Source organism: Cynocephalus volans, chromosome 1, assembly GCF_027409185.1.
Source record: "Cynocephalus volans isolate mCynVol1 chromosome 1, mCynVol1.pri, whole genome shotgun sequence".
Classification (NCBI taxonomy): domain Eukaryota; kingdom Metazoa; phylum Chordata; class Mammalia; order Dermoptera; family Cynocephalidae; genus Cynocephalus; species Cynocephalus volans.
In genome coordinates, this window is record NC_084460.1 from 179,979,752 (window position 1) to 179,998,920 (window position 19,169).

The 19,169-nt window shown below is 40.1% G+C and overlaps 1 protein-coding gene across 7 annotated transcripts in view; it reads right to left on the minus strand.

The window, feature by feature from the left end:
- SYNJ1 (synaptojanin 1) overlaps positions 1 to 18,512 on the minus strand; it is an 86,868-nt gene extending 68,356 nt beyond the window's left edge. For 4 of the 7 annotated variants that reach the window (XM_063088873.1, XM_063088863.1, XM_063088911.1 and 1 more), the window contains exons 1-2: positions 18,415 to 18,512; positions 17,280 to 17,425 (exon numbers count right to left, since the gene is read on the minus strand). In XM_063088873.1, coding sequence (XP_062944943.1) covers positions 17,280 to 17,425; positions 18,415 to 18,512 — 244 coding nt within the window. Of the gene's footprint in view, positions 1 to 17,279; positions 17,426 to 18,311; positions 18,395 to 18,414 lie in introns of those variants that run through there. The other 3 variants (XM_063088901.1, XM_063088883.1, XM_063088893.1) reach the window with 2 other exon arrangements.
- Between the last annotated feature and the right edge of the window lie 657 nt (positions 18,513 to 19,169).

A 19,169-nucleotide genomic window follows, 5' to 3' on the forward strand; every position in this document is an offset into this window, starting at 1 on the left:
GGCCATTTACTTTACCCTTCCTAAATATGTAGGAACAACAACCCCATCCTCTACCATAATAGTAGGGGTCACATGATCAGAATACCACTCACGGATCACTCAAATCCCTTTCCTGCACCCTACATCACACCCAATTCACACACAAATTCTTAATAATGCCTCAATGCCCAGCCCCCTTACTGGGACAGGACATTCTTTTCAAATTTAAAGCTACTCTTACCCTAAACACTTTAACTCCAGCTACAACGCTCCTGTTACAGGCCGCACGGAGACCTGGCCCCTGGGGCTTCCACCTTCCCCTCCTCTTCGGACAAGGTTAATCCCTAGTATGGGACACTTCTTCTCCCTCCATTGCTATGCACCATTCCCCTACCCTTGTTAAACTGCAGAACCCCTCTTTGTTCCCTAATGTCCCACAGTACCCCATCACTAACAAACACCTAATAGGCTTAAAACCCGTCATACACAAACTCCTTTCTTCTCATCTCTCACGGCCTACCTGCTTGCCTTTTAATACACCCATCCTTCCGGTTATAAAGCCTAATGGCTCATACCATTTAGTACAGGACTAATCCTGACACATGTCATTCCCAACAACTCACTTGGACAGTACTACCTCAGGGGTTTCGGGATAGCCCCCACTTCTTTGGCCAGGCCTTAGCTCAAGACTTATCTGAACTTCCCCCCCAACCTCTAGCACTTTAATACAATATGTGGATGACCTCCTCCTTTGTTGCCCGTCCTATGAGGATTTACAGGCCCACACTGTTGCTCTCCTTAATTTCCTGGCCTCCAGGGGATATCCAGTGTCCCCAGCAAGGCCCAAATTTCTTCTCCTTCAGTTCAAAAGTCTAATTTCTGAACTCCCTGCTCCTACCACAAAGGGTGAAATCCTTTCTTTCTTGGGGCTGGCAGGGTATCTTCGCCTATGGATTCCTAACTTTGGCGTGCTAGCAAAGCCACTTTATGAGGCAGCCAAAGGGGATCCTGCCATTCCTTTAGATCCCACAAAGCTCATTCATTCTCCCTTTCAGTGATTAAAAGCCGCTCTCCTCGCAGCTCCAGTTCTATCTCTCCCAAACCTATCTCATCCTTTTATCCTATTTGTCACCAAAACCCAAGGACAGGCAGTCAGTGTTTTGGGACAAGAGGCAGGAGAAATTTTCTCCCGGGTTACATACTTCTCTAAACAACTAGACACCACAGCTCGAGAATGGGCCCCTGTTTATGGGCCTTGGCGGCAGCCACCCTTTTAACACAGAAAGCTCTAACTAACTTTTAAACAACAGTCAAGACCTTCTCAGCCATAAAGCCAAGTCAATTCTCTCCCCTCTCCACCTACAACTTATTCAACTTACTTTCACTGAAAACTCCCAGTTCTCCTTTAAACCTTGCCCTCCCTTAAGATCTAGCCACTCTCATCCCAAAACACTCAGGACCCTTAGAACACAATTGCATGGAGGCTTTAGACCTCTTTCTCAATCCCTTTCCACACATCTCCCCACATCCCATTACACGGTTTGTGCCACCTCCACGCTCATCCCCGGGGCAGGTTATGCCATAGTAAATCTAACACAAGCTATTGAGGCTGCACAACTCCCAAAGGAGGTTGGGGTTATACACTGCAGAGGACACCAAACCTCCAATGACCCCATAGCCCAGGGAAACAAACTGGTGGATCTAACCACAAAACAGGCTGCTCAATCACCAGGCCCCCACTCTTCCTCTCCTGCTCAGGTCCTTCTCATGGTCCCTATGCCCTCACCCCAATACATGCCTCAAGAAATACAATAGCTCCAACAGTTGGGGGCACAGAAAAAGGACAACTGGTATACTCTCTCCAATCGCTATGTCCTCCCTATCACACAAGCTGAGCAAATCCTTTTAGATTTCCATAATTCAGTTCATATAGGCTATGAACTCCTACTATGCCTTCTTTAGCCCTTATATTACTCTCCCCACAAAAGGACATGCTATCTTCTAACAATAGTAGATACCTTTCCAGGTTGGATTGAGGTTTTTCCCTGCACTGCAGAGGATGCTATAGCAGCAACGCATGCTCTCACCTCAGAAATCATCCCTTGTTTTAGCCTACCCACCAGTCACTCACTCGCCTAACGGGCTGCCCCCCGCAAGCCCACAGGCCTCAGCCCCCTCGAACTTATGTACGGTAGGCCCTTCACTCTCACACCTCTCCCTTCTAGCTCATCACCTTTAGGCCAATATCTCCCTACTCTTTCACTCGTTAGGGATCTTAGGGAACAGGCCAACCTTCTATTACCTCATCCTTTCCCCACCACCCTCTCAGACTGTAAACTGAGCACAGGACAGCAAGTGTATATTAAAACCTGAATCCCAAAGCCTCTCTCGCCATGCTGGGAAGGGCCTTATACAGTACTTCTTGCCACCCCACAGCAGTAAAAGTACTAAGAAAGGCCCCCTTGGTATCACTTATCCTTGGTAAAACTAGCACCTGAGACTTTACCCAAAAATCTGTTAACAAGCCAGAGGAGTCCCTCTACTCAACCCCCAACCCAACATCTCCTCACACTTCGTCCATTTTAGGACCCACAAAACTGAGAATCTCCAAGAACTCCACTCTTCCCCCAATCCCAGAAGAAGGATGATCTTTCCCCCGGCGATTATCCTCTCACTCTTACAGGCCTGCTTCACGTCCTTCGCACAAGGGCTACTATCATACTATCTGTTCTAGTACTTGCTACAGGATTGGCCAGTGCTGCCCCAAAAGATTATAACATTATAGGAAGATTTCTCCTGGCACTTCTTTACCTCCTATCAGTAGGATGCTTCTTAGCAATTTCATTGTGGCAATGTCCCCTTTAAATTCTTTTGGCTCCCTAACCCTTCGTATCCTTCCCTTGTTTTTCCTATCTCAATGTTCCCCCTTATCTGGAACACGGAGATTGTACATCGCAGGGACGATGCAGTCCTCAGCGAATCAGACTGGTCCCTGAGCAACTCATCTGTCTCCCACTTCACGAGAAACTTTTTGTGGTCACCCCCCTCCCTGTCGATGCAGCCCACAACATTTCCACAAATGTCTCTTCACTTTCCTTTAATCTCACCTCAGTGGGGACTGTCAGTGTTATGCGGGGCCTGCCCACACTCTGCCTTACTAACACCAAATGCTACCACTCACTTACCCACTCCTCATCCATGACCTAAAACCGGAATATATTTCCTTTGTAAAACTACATTATCCTGTTGCCTTCCCCCCTAACGTGATTTCTTGCATATTCTTTTGACTTGTCCCTGACATCACTCTCCAGACAGATAGAGAGATGGAGATGGGACTGGGACTAACTTCAGCCCCCCCTCTTGGGAAGTGCCCCCTGCTCCCGTAGGGCACTAATTGTACCCTTTTAATTGGGGCAGGGATCCTTCCTGCAACTGGAACTGGCATATCGGGCCCTGCTACTGCCTCTCAATTCTATCAAAAGCTCTCAGAAGAACTAAGCACAGATAGCATCTCCTCCCTCCAGTGACAGGTCACCTCACTCACAACACTCACTTTACAGAACTGTCAGGCCCTTTACTTTCTTACAGCTGAGAAGGAAGGCACCTGCCTCTTCTTGGGGGAGGAATGCTATTATTATGTAAATAAGCGCAGGATGATCCAAAACAACTTAAACCATTTCAGGATACCCTGGCTTATGCCCCTACTAGGACCCCTAACTGTGCCTCATCCTACTTTTTGGTCCCTGTCTCTTGGTGTTTCTCTAATTTCTTGCAGGAACATATGCAGGCTTTCACCAACCAAAACGCCACCAAACTGTTCCTGCGAGGAGAATATCAGCCCCTCAGAATCAGCGACCCTTCCCCAGAGGAATACAGCCTCCTCACACAAAACCAACAACCCACCGCCTAATTGTTTTACCCGCCAACATAAATCTTTTATTTTTTCCATATCTTCGCCCATCTCCAGCAGGAAGTAGCTTCAGAAGAATGAGACCTTTTCCCTTTTTCCTATACTTAAAAGGCAGGAATAATAGATCTGCAACATAACCAGTGTCACTTTAGACAAGCCCAAGTACAAAATGGCACTGCCCAACTCCTCCTCTCCCCTCTTCCCTTTACAAGAAGCCTCCTGACTTAAACAGAAATCCCTTTTGCTTCTGCAAGGACACAGTTCTCCGCCCCGATCCACATTAGCATAATGACCCTCCCTGATGGTATCAGCCAGCCCTTGTCGCACTATATAAGCTCTACCACCCTCACACCTGGTGCTGTCTACCATTTTCAGGGCAGCCCCAGGCTTCCTGCTACTCTGAGCACAGCCTGGCAGATTTCTTTCTTTAATAAAGCTTGAACGGTACCTGGCATCTCGGCTCCCTTTCTTTCAGTGTCATAAACGTTGATTCTCACAAAAGCAGTTATGAGGCATCAGAAAGCTTTGGACATTGATGGGATATCTGATATTAAAAAACTACTGTTAAATTTTCAGATGTGATAATGATGACACTGTGACTATGTTTAAAAAAAAAGAGCCCTTACCTTTTAGAAATGCATGCTGAAATATTTATGGATGAAACTGACGTCTGAGACTTACTTCAAAATAAATAGGGAAGGTGAGATACAGGCTATGCATACAGATAAACAAAAGTGTCCACAAGCTGATAATTGTTGAGGCTGGGTAACAGATACCTGGAAGTCAATTACACTATTCTCTCTACTTTGATGTACATTTGATACTTCCCCCTCAAAAAAGTTAAAAAATTTATTCTCACAACATTCTTTGGCATACTGGATAAATTCAGAAAGGAGAGAAGACAAGATAACTCTGGCCAGTCAATGAGAGACCAGAAGCTAATGGAATTCTAAGTGATCAGACAGGTACTTTCCTCCATTATCTTAGGCCAGGGCTGTATTCGCGAAAAGTTCAATAGGCATTTGGACTTTTATAAACTTGAAAGGGAACAATAAGTTCTACAACCTTCAGAATAGCCCCGTAGACTGCTCTTCCCAAGGTTATCAAATATTCATCAAATAATACATATATAATAAATTGGGAAAGAGAAACAGTTGGAGGCCCCGGGAAGGATAAATACTTCTATACTCTGTCATATTTCTTTACATTCATCCTAAATAATTTCGCTTTAATATTCTACTTTGTTGAAAGTGTTTAAAATTATCCTTGAAAACTAGAAAGCTCACCTTTGTTGATCATCACAGAAGAGGTTAGAAATATTTAAAACTACATAAAGCCCTGAGGTAGTAACATCCTGCAACTTAATTCAGATAACTTAATTCATTCACTACTGTAGTTCTGTGCATGTTTTCGAAGTTTTTTTTTACCTGAACAAATTCTTGGCTGAAGACAGGCCTAACTTTCAACTTTTCCTATTTAAACTATAGGAAGGTAACAAAAGTGAAGCTGTAGAGATGGTCTCTTTACAGACTACAGAAAACACTCAGAGTATAACTATATCAATTGTTCTCTATCAAAATTTATCAGTTGTGCTCTACCACATTATTTGACACCTCCTTCCCTCTTTTCTTTTGCTAGAGTGGCTTACTTTTACAGCACTATGTCATATAATATAACTGGCATTATTCAGCATTGTTACCACACTCTTCCTTCTCAAATTAGAATTTAAGGCAATGAAGCATTAAGAGTAGACTATATTCAGATGACAACATAATCATATCTATTTCTTAATTTTCATGAGTTCTGACTCTAAAAGAGGCTTTTTAAGCATAAATAGTTGTCAGATGGTAATCACACCTGCATTGCTAACTCTACCATCTGAATGGGAAAGAAACAAAATTAACTAATTTTCCTAAGATCAACAGATAAAAGTCACTTGTATTTAATTTAAAGGTATTTTGAGGATTAAATTTAAATCTCTCTAACTTCTGATGAATTACCATGATTCAAAATAAATAAAGGTCCTGCTATCCATTGTCAACACTCTGCTGTGGCTCAAACCTTCCAGACTGAGAGTGGGTTGTCCTTCCCCAGCTGATAGAGAAGACCAAGCTAAGGAAGATCACTAAGAGTGTGAAAATAAGATTGCAAATTAGAACCATCTTCCTAGAACCACAATTTACCTGTGGTTGCATGCACCATGGTTTGTGGTCAGCTCATTTGCATGCAAATAGCACTTCAGTATAGACCCAGAGAACCTTTTTGTGCAGAGTATCCTAGAGATCATGTAATTCAAGCTTCTCATTTCAGAAGAAAAAGATTAGAGGCTAGGGGATCAAGATCTTACAACGAGCTGGCAATGAAGCCTCTTCCCATGTCCTCATACATAAAGATAAAAATTATTTTAAAAGATAAAGGTTGTCCTTGTATAATTGAGTAATTAAAATTCTAACCAAGACATCAAACTATCCAAATTAATGTTCTATATAAACTACATATTTCAATCTTGGTGACATTTCAGAAAAAATAATCTCTCATTCATTCATGCACAAGTACTTATAGAATGCCTACAAAGCACAAGTACCCTGGCAATGTTCTAGGAATAAAAAGTCAGTACCTTGATACCGTCTCAGAAATCAGATTAGGAAGATAGGTATTATATAATAACACAAATGCAAAATTATAATATAGTAAGTACTATGATGGAGTTCCAATAGACTGCAACAGGAGGACCTAATTTAAAATTGTTTGGGGAGAACATGGTTAGAATAAACCTGACTGAGGAAGTGACCTTTATTCTGAAAACTGAAGAATAAACAGGAGGCTAGCCAAATGAAGATTTGGAGGTAACAATGTTCCAGGCAGCATACACATACCCTTTGACCCAATAATTCCATCCCTAAGAATATATCCAACAGAAATGTGTACATATGTTCACCAAAAGACATGTACAAGTATGTTCATACCAGTGTCTTTCACAATAGCAAAAACTGGAACTAAAGCAAATGTTAACAGAACAGCTAAACACTGGAACATTCATGTAATGGAATACTACATAGCAATGAAAATGAGTAAACTACTGTCATTTCCTACAACACAGATGATCTCCCGTACACACCACTGAGTGTGAGAAGCTGGACACTGAAGAATACATATTGAATAATTCTATTTATGTTAAGTTGAAAAACAGATAAAACTATTCTGTGATGTAAGTAGTCAGAATAGTGATTATCTTTGCAGATCATGGTGGAGATAATTGGGAAGGAGCATGAAGGGATCTTCTGGAGAGCTAGTAATAATGTTCTATTTCTCAACCTGGTGTTGGTAATAAGGGTACGTTTACTCTGTAATAATTCATCAAGCTGTACATTTATGATTTATAAACTTTACTATGTGTGCTATAATTTTAAAAAATAAAAATTTGAAAAGCAACAACATATGTAAAAACCCTGAGACCAGAAAGAATTTGGTACATTCAGAACTAAAGGCCAATGTGGCTGGAACAAAGAAACCAGGAGGCAAAGTAGTACACGACTGAAGAGGGAGGCAGGGACTCAATGGCTTTATTGTAGGCCATTGAGTTTGGATTTTAAGTTCAGCTGCCTATCAGTGAAGGGTACTGAGCAGGGTATTCTAATATAATCTAAATTGTGTTTTTAAGAGATGGGGAAGGGGGTTGGAAAAGTGGAAGCAGGGAGACCAGGTAAGGAAGAAATTGTAATTGTCCATGGAAGAGATAATAGTGGCTTGACTGGGATAGAACCACTAAATTGGTGTGAACTGCATGGATTCTGAATGAAATTAGGGGCTGAGTGGAATCCTCAATGGAGTCAATGTGTGAAGAGAGAGAGGAGATGTCGAGGATGATTCTTAATTCTGGCTGAAACAACTGGATGAATGAAGTGCAATCCACTGAGATAAGGAAGACTTCACGAAGAAAGAGCAGGTTTGAAGCTATGTAGTAATCAATGCGATCATCAAAACAGTATCTATTTCAACCCATTCTTATTGTGTAGCCACCATACAGTTTGGGTACAATGGGAACCTAGACAATCATAGCAATTTCTACCTTCTCCTGCCAATGATATGCCCTATCCAAATAATACACGATATCTCTATAGCCACAGCAGCTGGTTCAGGAATAAACACTCAGTTTGATCCAGTGCAAGGGGAAATGCATTTTCATTTTGTGGGTTCTAACCCATTATCTCAGTTTGAAAAAGCTGGATCTCGATTGTGTCATCCAACATAATTATTTTACCCAGCTCTGTATCAATCCCACACAGCTTTGCAACAACTACAAACTGACTATATTTCTACTCCGTTCTCTAAGAGAATTGATGAAATTAAACAAGACAGGCCAAAGACATACCACTGATGTTGACCAAGGACAGACAACTAATGAGCAATGTATAACGAGCTAAGAATTTACTTAATTATAAGTAAATCCTACCTATACTTCACACATGGTCCACAGGATATTAAAACACTATTTTCATTTCAGTAAGGCTTTCAACAGACTACAGCAATCTTATGATCTACTAGTAAACAGAATGAAACACAACTATAATAAATATTTATTGCTAAGAACCAGTTTACATAAGTAAACATAATTTATATATAAAAAGTTATATATGACAATAAAATAGAAAAAAGACTATTTTAATAAGTATAACATTTAATATGGAGAAATATTTAATGTTTGAGGCAATAATTCAGTAAGAAGTATTTTTAAAAATCTGTTCTTTTCACTCAGTTATCTCAAAATCATCCAGGAATTCAAAAGATATATAAATTCTTTCAACCTGAACTGTGGGACTAATTAGTTTCCAACTGACCAAGAAGAGTTAATGTATCTCTCCAAATGCCAAATCTATTCACTGTAATTTGACTGGGTCAGTAGCTATGAAATGAAATCCAATGTGAATGCATGTGCTTATATTTTGTAACACTGTAAAGCAACAAAAATGGCTTATACTTTTAAAAATCTGTTTTAGCTAGAAAGATAAAATACAAATTCATATTAACAATCATAAAATAACCCAAACAAGCAAATTTAAACTGTCACAAGTAAAAAGATGATATACAATTTTAAAAGCTATACCTCCTTTTGATACTCTAATTACAAGGCTAACCAATTGGACTAGTCCATTCCACTTTTATTGCTTCTTTCACTCTCTGTTCTTCTTTCAACATCTGACTGACTCAGGCCTCAGAATTTTTGAAAATGTTGCACTAGATGCAAAGAAAAGCAATACTGTTAACTTGCTACCCATTATAATTAGTTCATAGTTTTCGACTTTCAAATGGCTGGAAAAGTCTTGCATCTTCTTCACTTGTGGTTAGGTACAGACCCCTAGGTGTGTGGTTTCTTCTTTTCTTTTCTTTTCTTTTTTTTTTTTTTCCCATTTCAGTACTTTAAAGATGTTGCTGTATGTCCTCTGGGATTCTTTCTAAAAAACTCTATTATTATTCTTATCTTCACTCTTCTGTACATATGTCTTTTTTCCTTTTCGCTTTTAAGATTTTGTCTGTATCACTGGTAAACAGCAATCTGATTATGTATTTGAGTGTAGTTTTCTTTATGTTTCTTCTGCTTGAGGTTCATTTAGCTTCTTGGATCTGTGGATTTACAGCTTTCACCAAATTTGGAAAATTGCCAGCTCCTATTTCTTCAAATATTTTTCCTCCGTATCCCCTTCCTTCTGGGATTTCAAATACATCTATCTATCTATCTATCTATCTATCTATCTATCTATCTATCTATCTATCTATCTATCTATCTATCAGGCCACTTGAAGTTGTCCCACAGTTTACTGATGCTCTGTTCATTTATTTATTTTAGTCTTTTTTTCTATATATATTTCATTTTGAATAGTTTCTATTATTATGCCAAGTTCACCAATCATTTCTTTGGCAGTGTCTAATCTAGTAATCCCTATCAGTGCATTTTTTCATTTCAGATATTGTTATTTTCATTTCTACAAGTTTGATTTGGATCTTTCACATTTTTCATGACTCTCCTTAACATGCTCATTCTTTCCTCTATTTCTTGAACATATGGAATATATTTATAATAGCTGTTTTAATATACTTGTTTATTAATTTCAGCATCTGTTTATACAGATTGACTTTTCTCCTCATTATGAGGTATATTTTTCTGTTTCTTTGCATGTACACTACTTTTTAATGGTGAATTTCACAGGTTCAAATGCTGGAAATATATATTTATTTATTTATAAACTACATGCATATATTTGTATTCCTATAAATATTTTTAAACTTTGTTCTGTGATACAGTTATTTGGAAACAGTGGGATCCTTTTAGGTCTTGCTTTTAAGCTTTGTTAGGCAGGAGTGTGAAGTTTAGTCTAGGTTTAGTCTAAGTTTACTCTGCCTCATTACAGAAGCAACGTACCCTTTTTTTTTTTTTTTTTTTTTGTGACCAGTAAGGGGATCGCAACCCTTGGCTTGGTGTTGTCCGCACCACACTCAGCCAGTGAGCGCACCGGTCATTCCTATATAGGATCCGAACCCGCGGCGGGAGCGCCACTGCGCTCCCAGCACCGCACTCTCCTGAGTGAGCCACGGGGTTGGCCCACAATGTACCCTTTTGAGTACTCAACCCAGTTCCCTGTATATTACAAGATTTCTCCACTCTGGCTGTTCAGCATGAACTATTCCCAGCCCTGTGTGAGCTCCAGAAATGATTCTGCCTGCTCCTTTTTAGTGATTCTTTCCCTGCCTCAAGTAGTTTTCTCACACGTTGGCACTGATTAGCACTCAGCTGGTCTCAAGTGGAATCCTCTACAGATATGTGGAGCTCTCTATGCAGCTATCTCCTCTCTTGTACTCAGCCCTGAGAATTCTGGCTGCCTTAGCCTCCCCATATTCCCTATTTTGTGTCCTCAACTCAGGGAGCTTGCCCAGGATTTGTGTGGGTGCATCCTCTGCTGCTGCAGCCTGGAAACTCTCCAGGCAGTAAGCTGCAGCGAATTCATAAGGCCCACTTCATTTGTTTCTCATCTCTTAGGGGTCAGTGTCTTCTGCTGCCTACTGATCAATGCCTGAAAATCATTCCAAATATTTTGTTCATTTTGTTGTTCCCCCAGGTAGGAGAGTAAATCCAGTTCCTTTACTCCGTCACAGTCACAAGCAAAAATCCTGTTATAGTCCTGGGATAGTTTTATTTTATAGGACAAGTTGGAATATCTGCTAGACCTAAAATCATGTAATAAAAAGTCACCTAACATGGTTTTACTGTTCAGTGAGAGAGGAGTTCTGCCTTTCCCTTTTATTTTCTCATGGTGAGGTGAAGTGGTAAAGAAACTAAAGCACTTAGGAACTACTGGTTTAGCCTTACATTGGTAGGCTCAACATGCTACCAGTCCAGGGTAAGAGTAGGGCTATTTTTTAAACAACTGACATTTAAGTTACTGTTTACCTTCTATTAAACATGCATACTCCAAAAATTATTTATAAAAAAATGAGTTTTGCAACTCTAACATAAAGTGATATATAACAAGTCTAAATTTCATAATTTCTGTGCTGAAAAAGTCAACTATAAAAAGTCACTTCTTCCCTCAAAGAGACAGGATACTGCAACTTATCTAAACGGCAATCATGCTGACTGGCAGCATTTGGCAATTGAAAAAGAAAGCAAAAAACTACATACACACTTGTCATTACCACCTACTGTACTTGTTATCCAAAATTGTAGAACGTGACATTTAACGCAAAGAAACTTAATTTTTAACGACCTTACTCTAAATTATGTTCACCCTCTAATATACTAATAGTTTGTAGGCAAATATGCAAGCTTAACAACTCCCTCATTAGAAAATGCTACCAATTTCACTCTTAAGTCTTCTACTGGAAGGATGTTCTTTCTGCTCTTCATTCTCCACCCCTGAAAAGCCACCACCCTCACAACAGCACAAACAATAATTAATTACAGTGAAAAAATCAAATTATAGGACTATGTCCTTGGAGTAGTTATTTAATCTTTCCAAGCCTCAGTTTCCACACCTGTTAAATATGAACAAAAGCAAACCCACAGAATTCAATTAAATAAAGCATGTCAAATGCCACATCTCCTCAACTGTATGCTGAGATGCTCCAGGACACTGCAGCAAACTCCCAGGGGAGCGCAAGATAAAACCACTGAGATTCTCAACATATGTTGGACACCAGCCAAATTATTAGCTTGAGGTAGTTCAGAGTTTGAACATTAGATTGCAGTACATTCCTTTGAAAATACATCTTTGTGAAGCTAGGTTTTGGATGGTTGCTGTGATAAAAAGCAAGTACCACTCAAAAATCAATGTGGAACAGGAAATAAGGGGGCAGTGTTCAATCTGATTCCAAGGTTTGAAAAGCAGTTCGGTACTCAACAGGCACACACATCCCATCAGTAAATAATTGTGGTTATTTACGAAGGAAATAAATTCTTTTCAATTTATTCTCTCTTTTTAAAAAAAAAAAAGCTACTAAGATTGTTAGCACATAAATATTTATTGTTTGGACCTAACTATTTAATAAACAGAACTATCAGGAATTGCTTGTGGTCTCGGGTTGCTGTGAAAAACTTAATGAGACCCTAAGGCTTCCATGAAACAATGAAGTTTAGAAACCTCTGGCTCAATGTTGTGACAGGCAAAGTAAGCTTCCAGCAACAGGCAACTATTATTTCATTATTATTACTCCTTCACACTGTGCAGTTTCACAGAAAAGACAGGATACTTCATATTCTCTGAAAAAGATATCCAGAATATTGTCCTATAGCATTATGACTCATATTTCCATGATACAAGAAAATATTAGGTAGACAAAGAAACTCAGGCAACCCGAGGTAAAACCAGGTCCAGAGTTAAGTGATACGGCCTTGCTGTCTATTAAGTGCATGATTTGAGTCCTGATTTGACTCAAATTATGCTACTTGGAAAGGCTAAAAATAATCTTACCACTAAACAAGTAAAAGCAATTCATTCTTACCACCATACTCGTGTGTGATATCAAAAAGAGCAGAAGCTTTAATTTTAAGAGTTAGGAATTTACATCACAGCCTCACATCCTCATCTCTCAAATAGGAGAAACATAACTTCAGCTTTTAGAATCATCTTCCATTTCCCATGTACTGACCTTCTCTTTACTTCATCTTCTATTTAGGATACATTTATGAAGTAAATTATTTACTTTACTGAAGCATAGGATGGGCTGTAAAATAATGAGATTGTGAATTTAATAATGAGACTGATGGCTTTTGTGTGCATAACTGTAGAAAGACCAGGAAAACTTAATAATACACAAAGCTAAGAGCTGTCATCTTTTATCTCTCAATAAATTTGTTTCCAGGAAAAAGGATATAATGTTATAACTTGCCGACTATCACACTTGCTGCTTAACACTAGTCCAGATGAAGCACACCAGTCAGAGTCCACCTGCTATGCTGAACCACTGCTCTGCAGACATCAAATGTCAGTTTAGTATAACATTTTCTAGACTAATAATTTTCAAACATGAGTAATACTAAAAATGGGTACATTGCTAAAAAAACATACTCTTATCTAAGGATAAGAATGTTTTAGGTAGGTTTTTTTTAAGAAAAATAAATGCAACAGAAGAAATCAATAATAAAATAATTTTCCACTTAAAGAAAAATAATTTTAAAACAAACTGTTAATATATCATTTATAGAAGTCATAAATAACATTCGCCACAGACATTTTTAATTGGCATATCAGAAAAACCTTAATAACATGGTTAACATTTATTTCCAGTAAAATTTTTCAGTAACAAATCTAAATTATGTGTAATGTATGTCTTTGATAGCAACAGTTCAGGCAAAAAGGAATTCTTTAAAATATAGAAAGTAAATTTTATGGAAAAAGATACCATATTTTCAAACATAATAACTATACATTTGTCAACTTTGTAATCTAGTTTAGGTTAGTCTTTCCCCCAACGTCATTCATTTAATAATCACTTATTCTTTAAGTATGAGTAAAACACTGTATTAAGCACTAGGGATATATTACTAAGACACAGGCCTTTTCCTCCATCCAGACACAGAAACCTAAACACAATTCCATATGATATGAAAGCACTATATTAAAAGTGCTATGGGAGCATTAGCACTTATGCAGCCTGAGGGTTTCAATAAAACTACTTATTAGTCCCATACTAGACAATAATAGCATTAAAATTCTGGAAAAATGGCTCTTTTGGATAAAATCTGCAAGCCAAAAAAGTGATCCCATATTCTATCATAGAAAGGCCTTTGCGGGCCAAGCCCGTGGCGCACTCGGGAGAGTGCGGCGCTGGGAGGCGGCAACGCTTCTGCCGTGGGTTCGGATCCTATATAGGACTGGCCGGTGCACTCACTGGCTGAGTGCCGCTCACGAAAAAGACAAAAAAAAAAATAAAAAATAAAAAAAACAAGAAAGGCTTTTGCTCAGAAATGATCATCCCAGCCTAATTAAATCAGAATCTCTGGGCAGCTGGAGCCCAGAAGTTGTAAAAGCTCCCCATGTGATTATAATGAGCCAACACTGAAAACCATTGGCCCATTGATTAAGTCATAGCATCATGACTGATTTAAGCTTAGAATTCTATCAATATAAAGACAGGATCCTGAGGCTGGATTAGTGGACATTCAGTTCCTAAGGGGATCCATAGTCTAAGACTTTTTTCATTGTATTTTCATTTGCAATCTATTTTTTGGCACATGCTAATAATATGAAAGGACTTCATGTTTGGTATCTCATGGCACTTCTGGCATAAGCCAAGAAAATTAAGAGACTGACAATCCTCAATACTACATATCAACTAAAATGTCTAATTTTTTAAACTTTACTCTTTAAAGCCAGGTCAACTAGAGACTGTTGAAATTATAAACTTTTGGTACATGAAGTTTTGGTACACTTTCACCATCTATTTTCAAGAAAAACACCTGCATACAAGCATTTAGAGAACAACAAAACTAGCACATAACAAGTGTTCATCTTGTGAGGCAAAGTTCTACAGAAATGAAGGGAAGGTAGAGACAAAAGTGAGCTGGAGAGGGTGGAGCAGAATCTCAGGAAGGAAGAAGACTTGACTGGGACTGACAGGCTTGGATTAGAAAGGTAGGATAAGCACTGTAGCAGTATCAGAGGAAGAAAGTATAACAAGGAACAGCATAATGAAGGCTGGAAAAAAGCATGATACTTTGGGAAAGCACTGAGGAAACACCAGAGTCTCCACAAAGGAGACCAACACTGAACAGAAAGGGTGGGGCCAAATTATGGAAGGTCTTGATTGACAGGTTGAGGAGTTTGAACTTAATCTTAGTGAAAAAACAGGGTTATATTTTGGTTTAATATCAAAAATGATTTCAGAAGATTCCTCTGGTAGATTTGTATACAGGATGCACTGAAATTCAAAGGGCTGTGATTGCCAAAGATAAAGAAAACATGTATTTTCCAAGCACCACTCCCTGAATACAACAGACATTAAAAAATTGTGAAGGATTTAAAAGTGAACACTGTATAGCATAATATATACCTTGGTATCACTCCAAACTGAATGACATTAATTTTATAGGTCAAATGATTTGTAAAAAAGGTTTGTTAGCTCTTAAATATTAATATTTTAAGTATTACTGTAAAGTTTATAGTAGAAAAAATAGTAACATATCCAAGGGATTATACATCCATTTATGCTAGCTTTACAGAAAGAGGCAATAGTATTCAAACTTTCTTTCTCCTGAAAGAATTACTTACATAGACTAAATCCAATGTAAGCAATAAACACTCAAGACGATATTTTAATATTTTTTTCCTTAAAATAAATATTAATGCCAAAATGGTTGTTTTAGGGTTTTTTTGTTTTTTAAAAACATTATTTGGCATAAAAGATGGTTGCTGGAGGTTTTTGAAGTCTGATTATTCTTCAGTTTCCTGACCTTACAGTAAAGTCCAGCAATAAACCTAAAAATTATAGGTAATATACACTTTGTAGCTGAAAATCTGACTTCCCATTATAATTACAAGTAACCACAATTAAAGAAACATTTACAGTTTTGACAAGATTAGTAAATCAGGTAATGTCACCAAAAATACAAGAAGGTGAAAAATGTTTCACATACCAAAGCAAATCTTCCCTCTCCCCCCAGATATTTTTCATTAAGAATTCATCAGTATAAGAATTACACTTGTAGTATGAAAAAGTATGCTACACAAATAAATATTGTAGCAAGGTATACTTTGTTTTATTTAAATTAGGTCCATACTGATTGAGTACAACCAATATTTTTTATACTTGTTTCTTTGAAGACATACAGCTCCTTCTCTCTCACTCAAACCATGTTATTATATGTACCAAAAATATATATATTTCTTACATACTGTTCTTTGCTTAAGATTTTTCATTATGTCACTACCCTTTTCCCCATCAGAATAAAATTAAACTATTTTAGTCAGGCTAACACTTTAACTGAGTTAATATTCTATATGCAAATATTGGGGTCTTATGCTCTTCACTTATTGAGTTTGCAGAAAGTTTAATAGTTTAGAATATTTAAGGGCTTATGTTTGTAAGTGTGCCTTTTAAACATTATTTTTAATTTATAAAAATATGAACTAAACTGATCCTAACATAGCAAAAACATAGTAAAAAACAAGCTGTTTTCACTGGAAAGCCTCTAAAAAACACCAACAACACATTTGAAATAACCTCAAACTGGAGTTACCTGCCTAAATCTTACATTAAGAAAGAAAAAATACTCAAATTAATCTTTTTATGTTTAATTTCATTCATCTGCCCACAAAATAACACAAACCTTCCTAACCTACTATTTTCTTGTGGTGCAGTAGTCCTTTTCTTTAAAATAGACTATCAAAATAATTTTTAAATTAATATAAAATCAATTACATATCTTACATGAAATAGTAGAAGTTGTTTACAATTTTCTTAATGACAATATAAGGGCCTCAACATAAGACAGTTTGACAATATTAGATAATAACCACTACTATAACTGACCTACAAGAAATTATGTTCATTACAGCAAAAATGTCAAGCAAAGCATTTTATGGATTTATGTGATACATTATAAACTGAAGCAATATTTCTTTGGAAAAAAATTTACTTTTAGAAGCAGCAGAAGAACCCAAGGAAGCAAACGAAATCCAGTAACCAAAACCTGCAGCTCCCTGCACACCCCAACAAAAACCTGTTCACAAAAAGTTTACAGGAACATATGGTTTGATTATAAGGAAATAAAAGCATGATCTGCTACACGAAATACAGTGAGAGGGCTGTCAGAATCTTTTCTAAAAAGTGGTCGAATCTGAATTATTTCAAATCAAAACAGAGACCATGACCAGTTGGGCTGTAACAAATGACTTACAGAGCACGGCTACAGCCCCAGACTCGAACATCAGACATTCTTCCTTATGCCTAGTTTCCACTATGAGGCTGAAAGGTGGGGGATCCAATTTGTGATAGATCCGAAACCCTTTGCTGAACGCCATTCTCCTTTCTTCAGAGGCAGTCCTGTGAAAAGCAAGCAAAGCAAAGCAAATGAAGCTGATGTTTCCTTCTGCAGCAAGGACTGCAAAGCATACAGAAGTCCCTCCCTGCCAGGTTTTGATGGGGGGTGGAGGGAGAGTGGAAAAAAGGGAGCTCAGGGGGAGAATGGTTTATTCCAAAAAATGAGTCGTCACTGAATTTTACCAAAAAGCAAGAGGAAAAGCTACCAATTCTCATGACGAGGCAAGATTTTAGCAGTGTAACTCCATGAACGGTTTGGTTAAGATGAGTTTCCCGTTTAATTGACATTTATCGAACGGAAAAAATTTGAGCGTATTTCGTTCAGAGTTGTATATCAGCTTCCTGCTTCAAGATATGGCACTACGTTGAAAGGGGGCCTATTCGGAAACTTCAAGCCGTTCCTTTGCGGGGAAGGGAGAGGAGGTGGGAGGGAAGGTTAAGCAGCTCAAAGCTCCTTAGGGGGCGGGAGGAGGGAAAAGATTATCCCACACGGCAGCTCTCCGGCGGGCGGCGGCGAAGGGCAAGGGGAGCGGCACAGGTTACCGCCGCAGCTGGGGGCCAGGCGGAGCCCGTAAATGTGAATGGCCACCCGAGAAGAGTCTCGACTCAGGGCACGGACCCGACTGGGGTTCCTCGGGGGTCCCGAGCGGCCGACCTCCGGGAAGCGACTCCTTCCCTTGGGGACGGAGGCTCCGAGCAGCCCAATCCCTCCTTTATGCGCTAGAAGAGATGTCCCGGCGCCCAGACCGACTCGGTTCCTTTCCTGAGGGCAGGCTGACAACAGCTGTCACCACAGCCCCCGGCCTGACACGACGCCCCGCACAACCCGTGGTCTCCGTACCACCCCGCCCGCCCTTCCGCACCCGGGCTGCCTACGGTCGCCCCTCACCGCTCCGGCTGCAGCGGCGGAGACTGCTTCAGGAAGCGTCCGCCCGCCCGGTTGCCGGTGGGTCTGGCCGCGGCCGATCCCCGCCCCCCGCCGGCTCGCTCACCTCTTCCTCCGGCTCCTCCTCCTCCTTCTCCCGGAGCCGCCGCCGCTACAGGGGCCGGAAGCGTCACTTCCGCTCCAGCAGGCCCATCTCTTCCGCATTGCGCCGCGGCCAGGGGCGGAAGACCCACCCCGGGCGAGGGAACGGGCAGGGCTTCAGGAGGGAGGCCCCGCCCACTCCGGGCAGCCCTAGGGGGCAGGCCCCAAGCGGGCAGCCGCTGCCTCCACCTGCAGCGACCTTCGCCTCGGGCGGCGTGTCCCCCAGGCCGCAGCTGCTGGTCCCACCGCTGGGGCTGCCGGGAAAGGGAGGATCCGGCCTCCGTGGCCCCCTCGCATGGGCTCTTCAGAGCTCACCAACCCTCCCCTTGGGCGCCAGGGAGGGACTGGGGAAAAGCTTTGGGGGCTGGGTATTGATACGTGCCCAGGCTGGGCGTCAGGACCACCCCCAGCCGCCTTCGCCGGCCTGATGGGCGAGGGGGAGGGGGAGGGACAGTCAGCATGCCGGGCCAACCAGGTGGTGCCTGAAGAGCTGTCCATGGTGTCTCTCAGCGAACAGCGCCGAGTTCTTATTCTAAGCGTCTGCGTAGGTAGCAGGAAGAAAAACTAATGCCTGCTTTGGAACAATTCTGTTCGCTCCCTTTTCTTGTGTGTTCTGGACCTCTCAGAAGTACTATAGAAAAGAGTGCTCAGCTGCGTATTCTATGGAGAGGGGGAGTCACAAACCAGGATCTAAAGGCTGAGTCAAATAAAACATGTTTG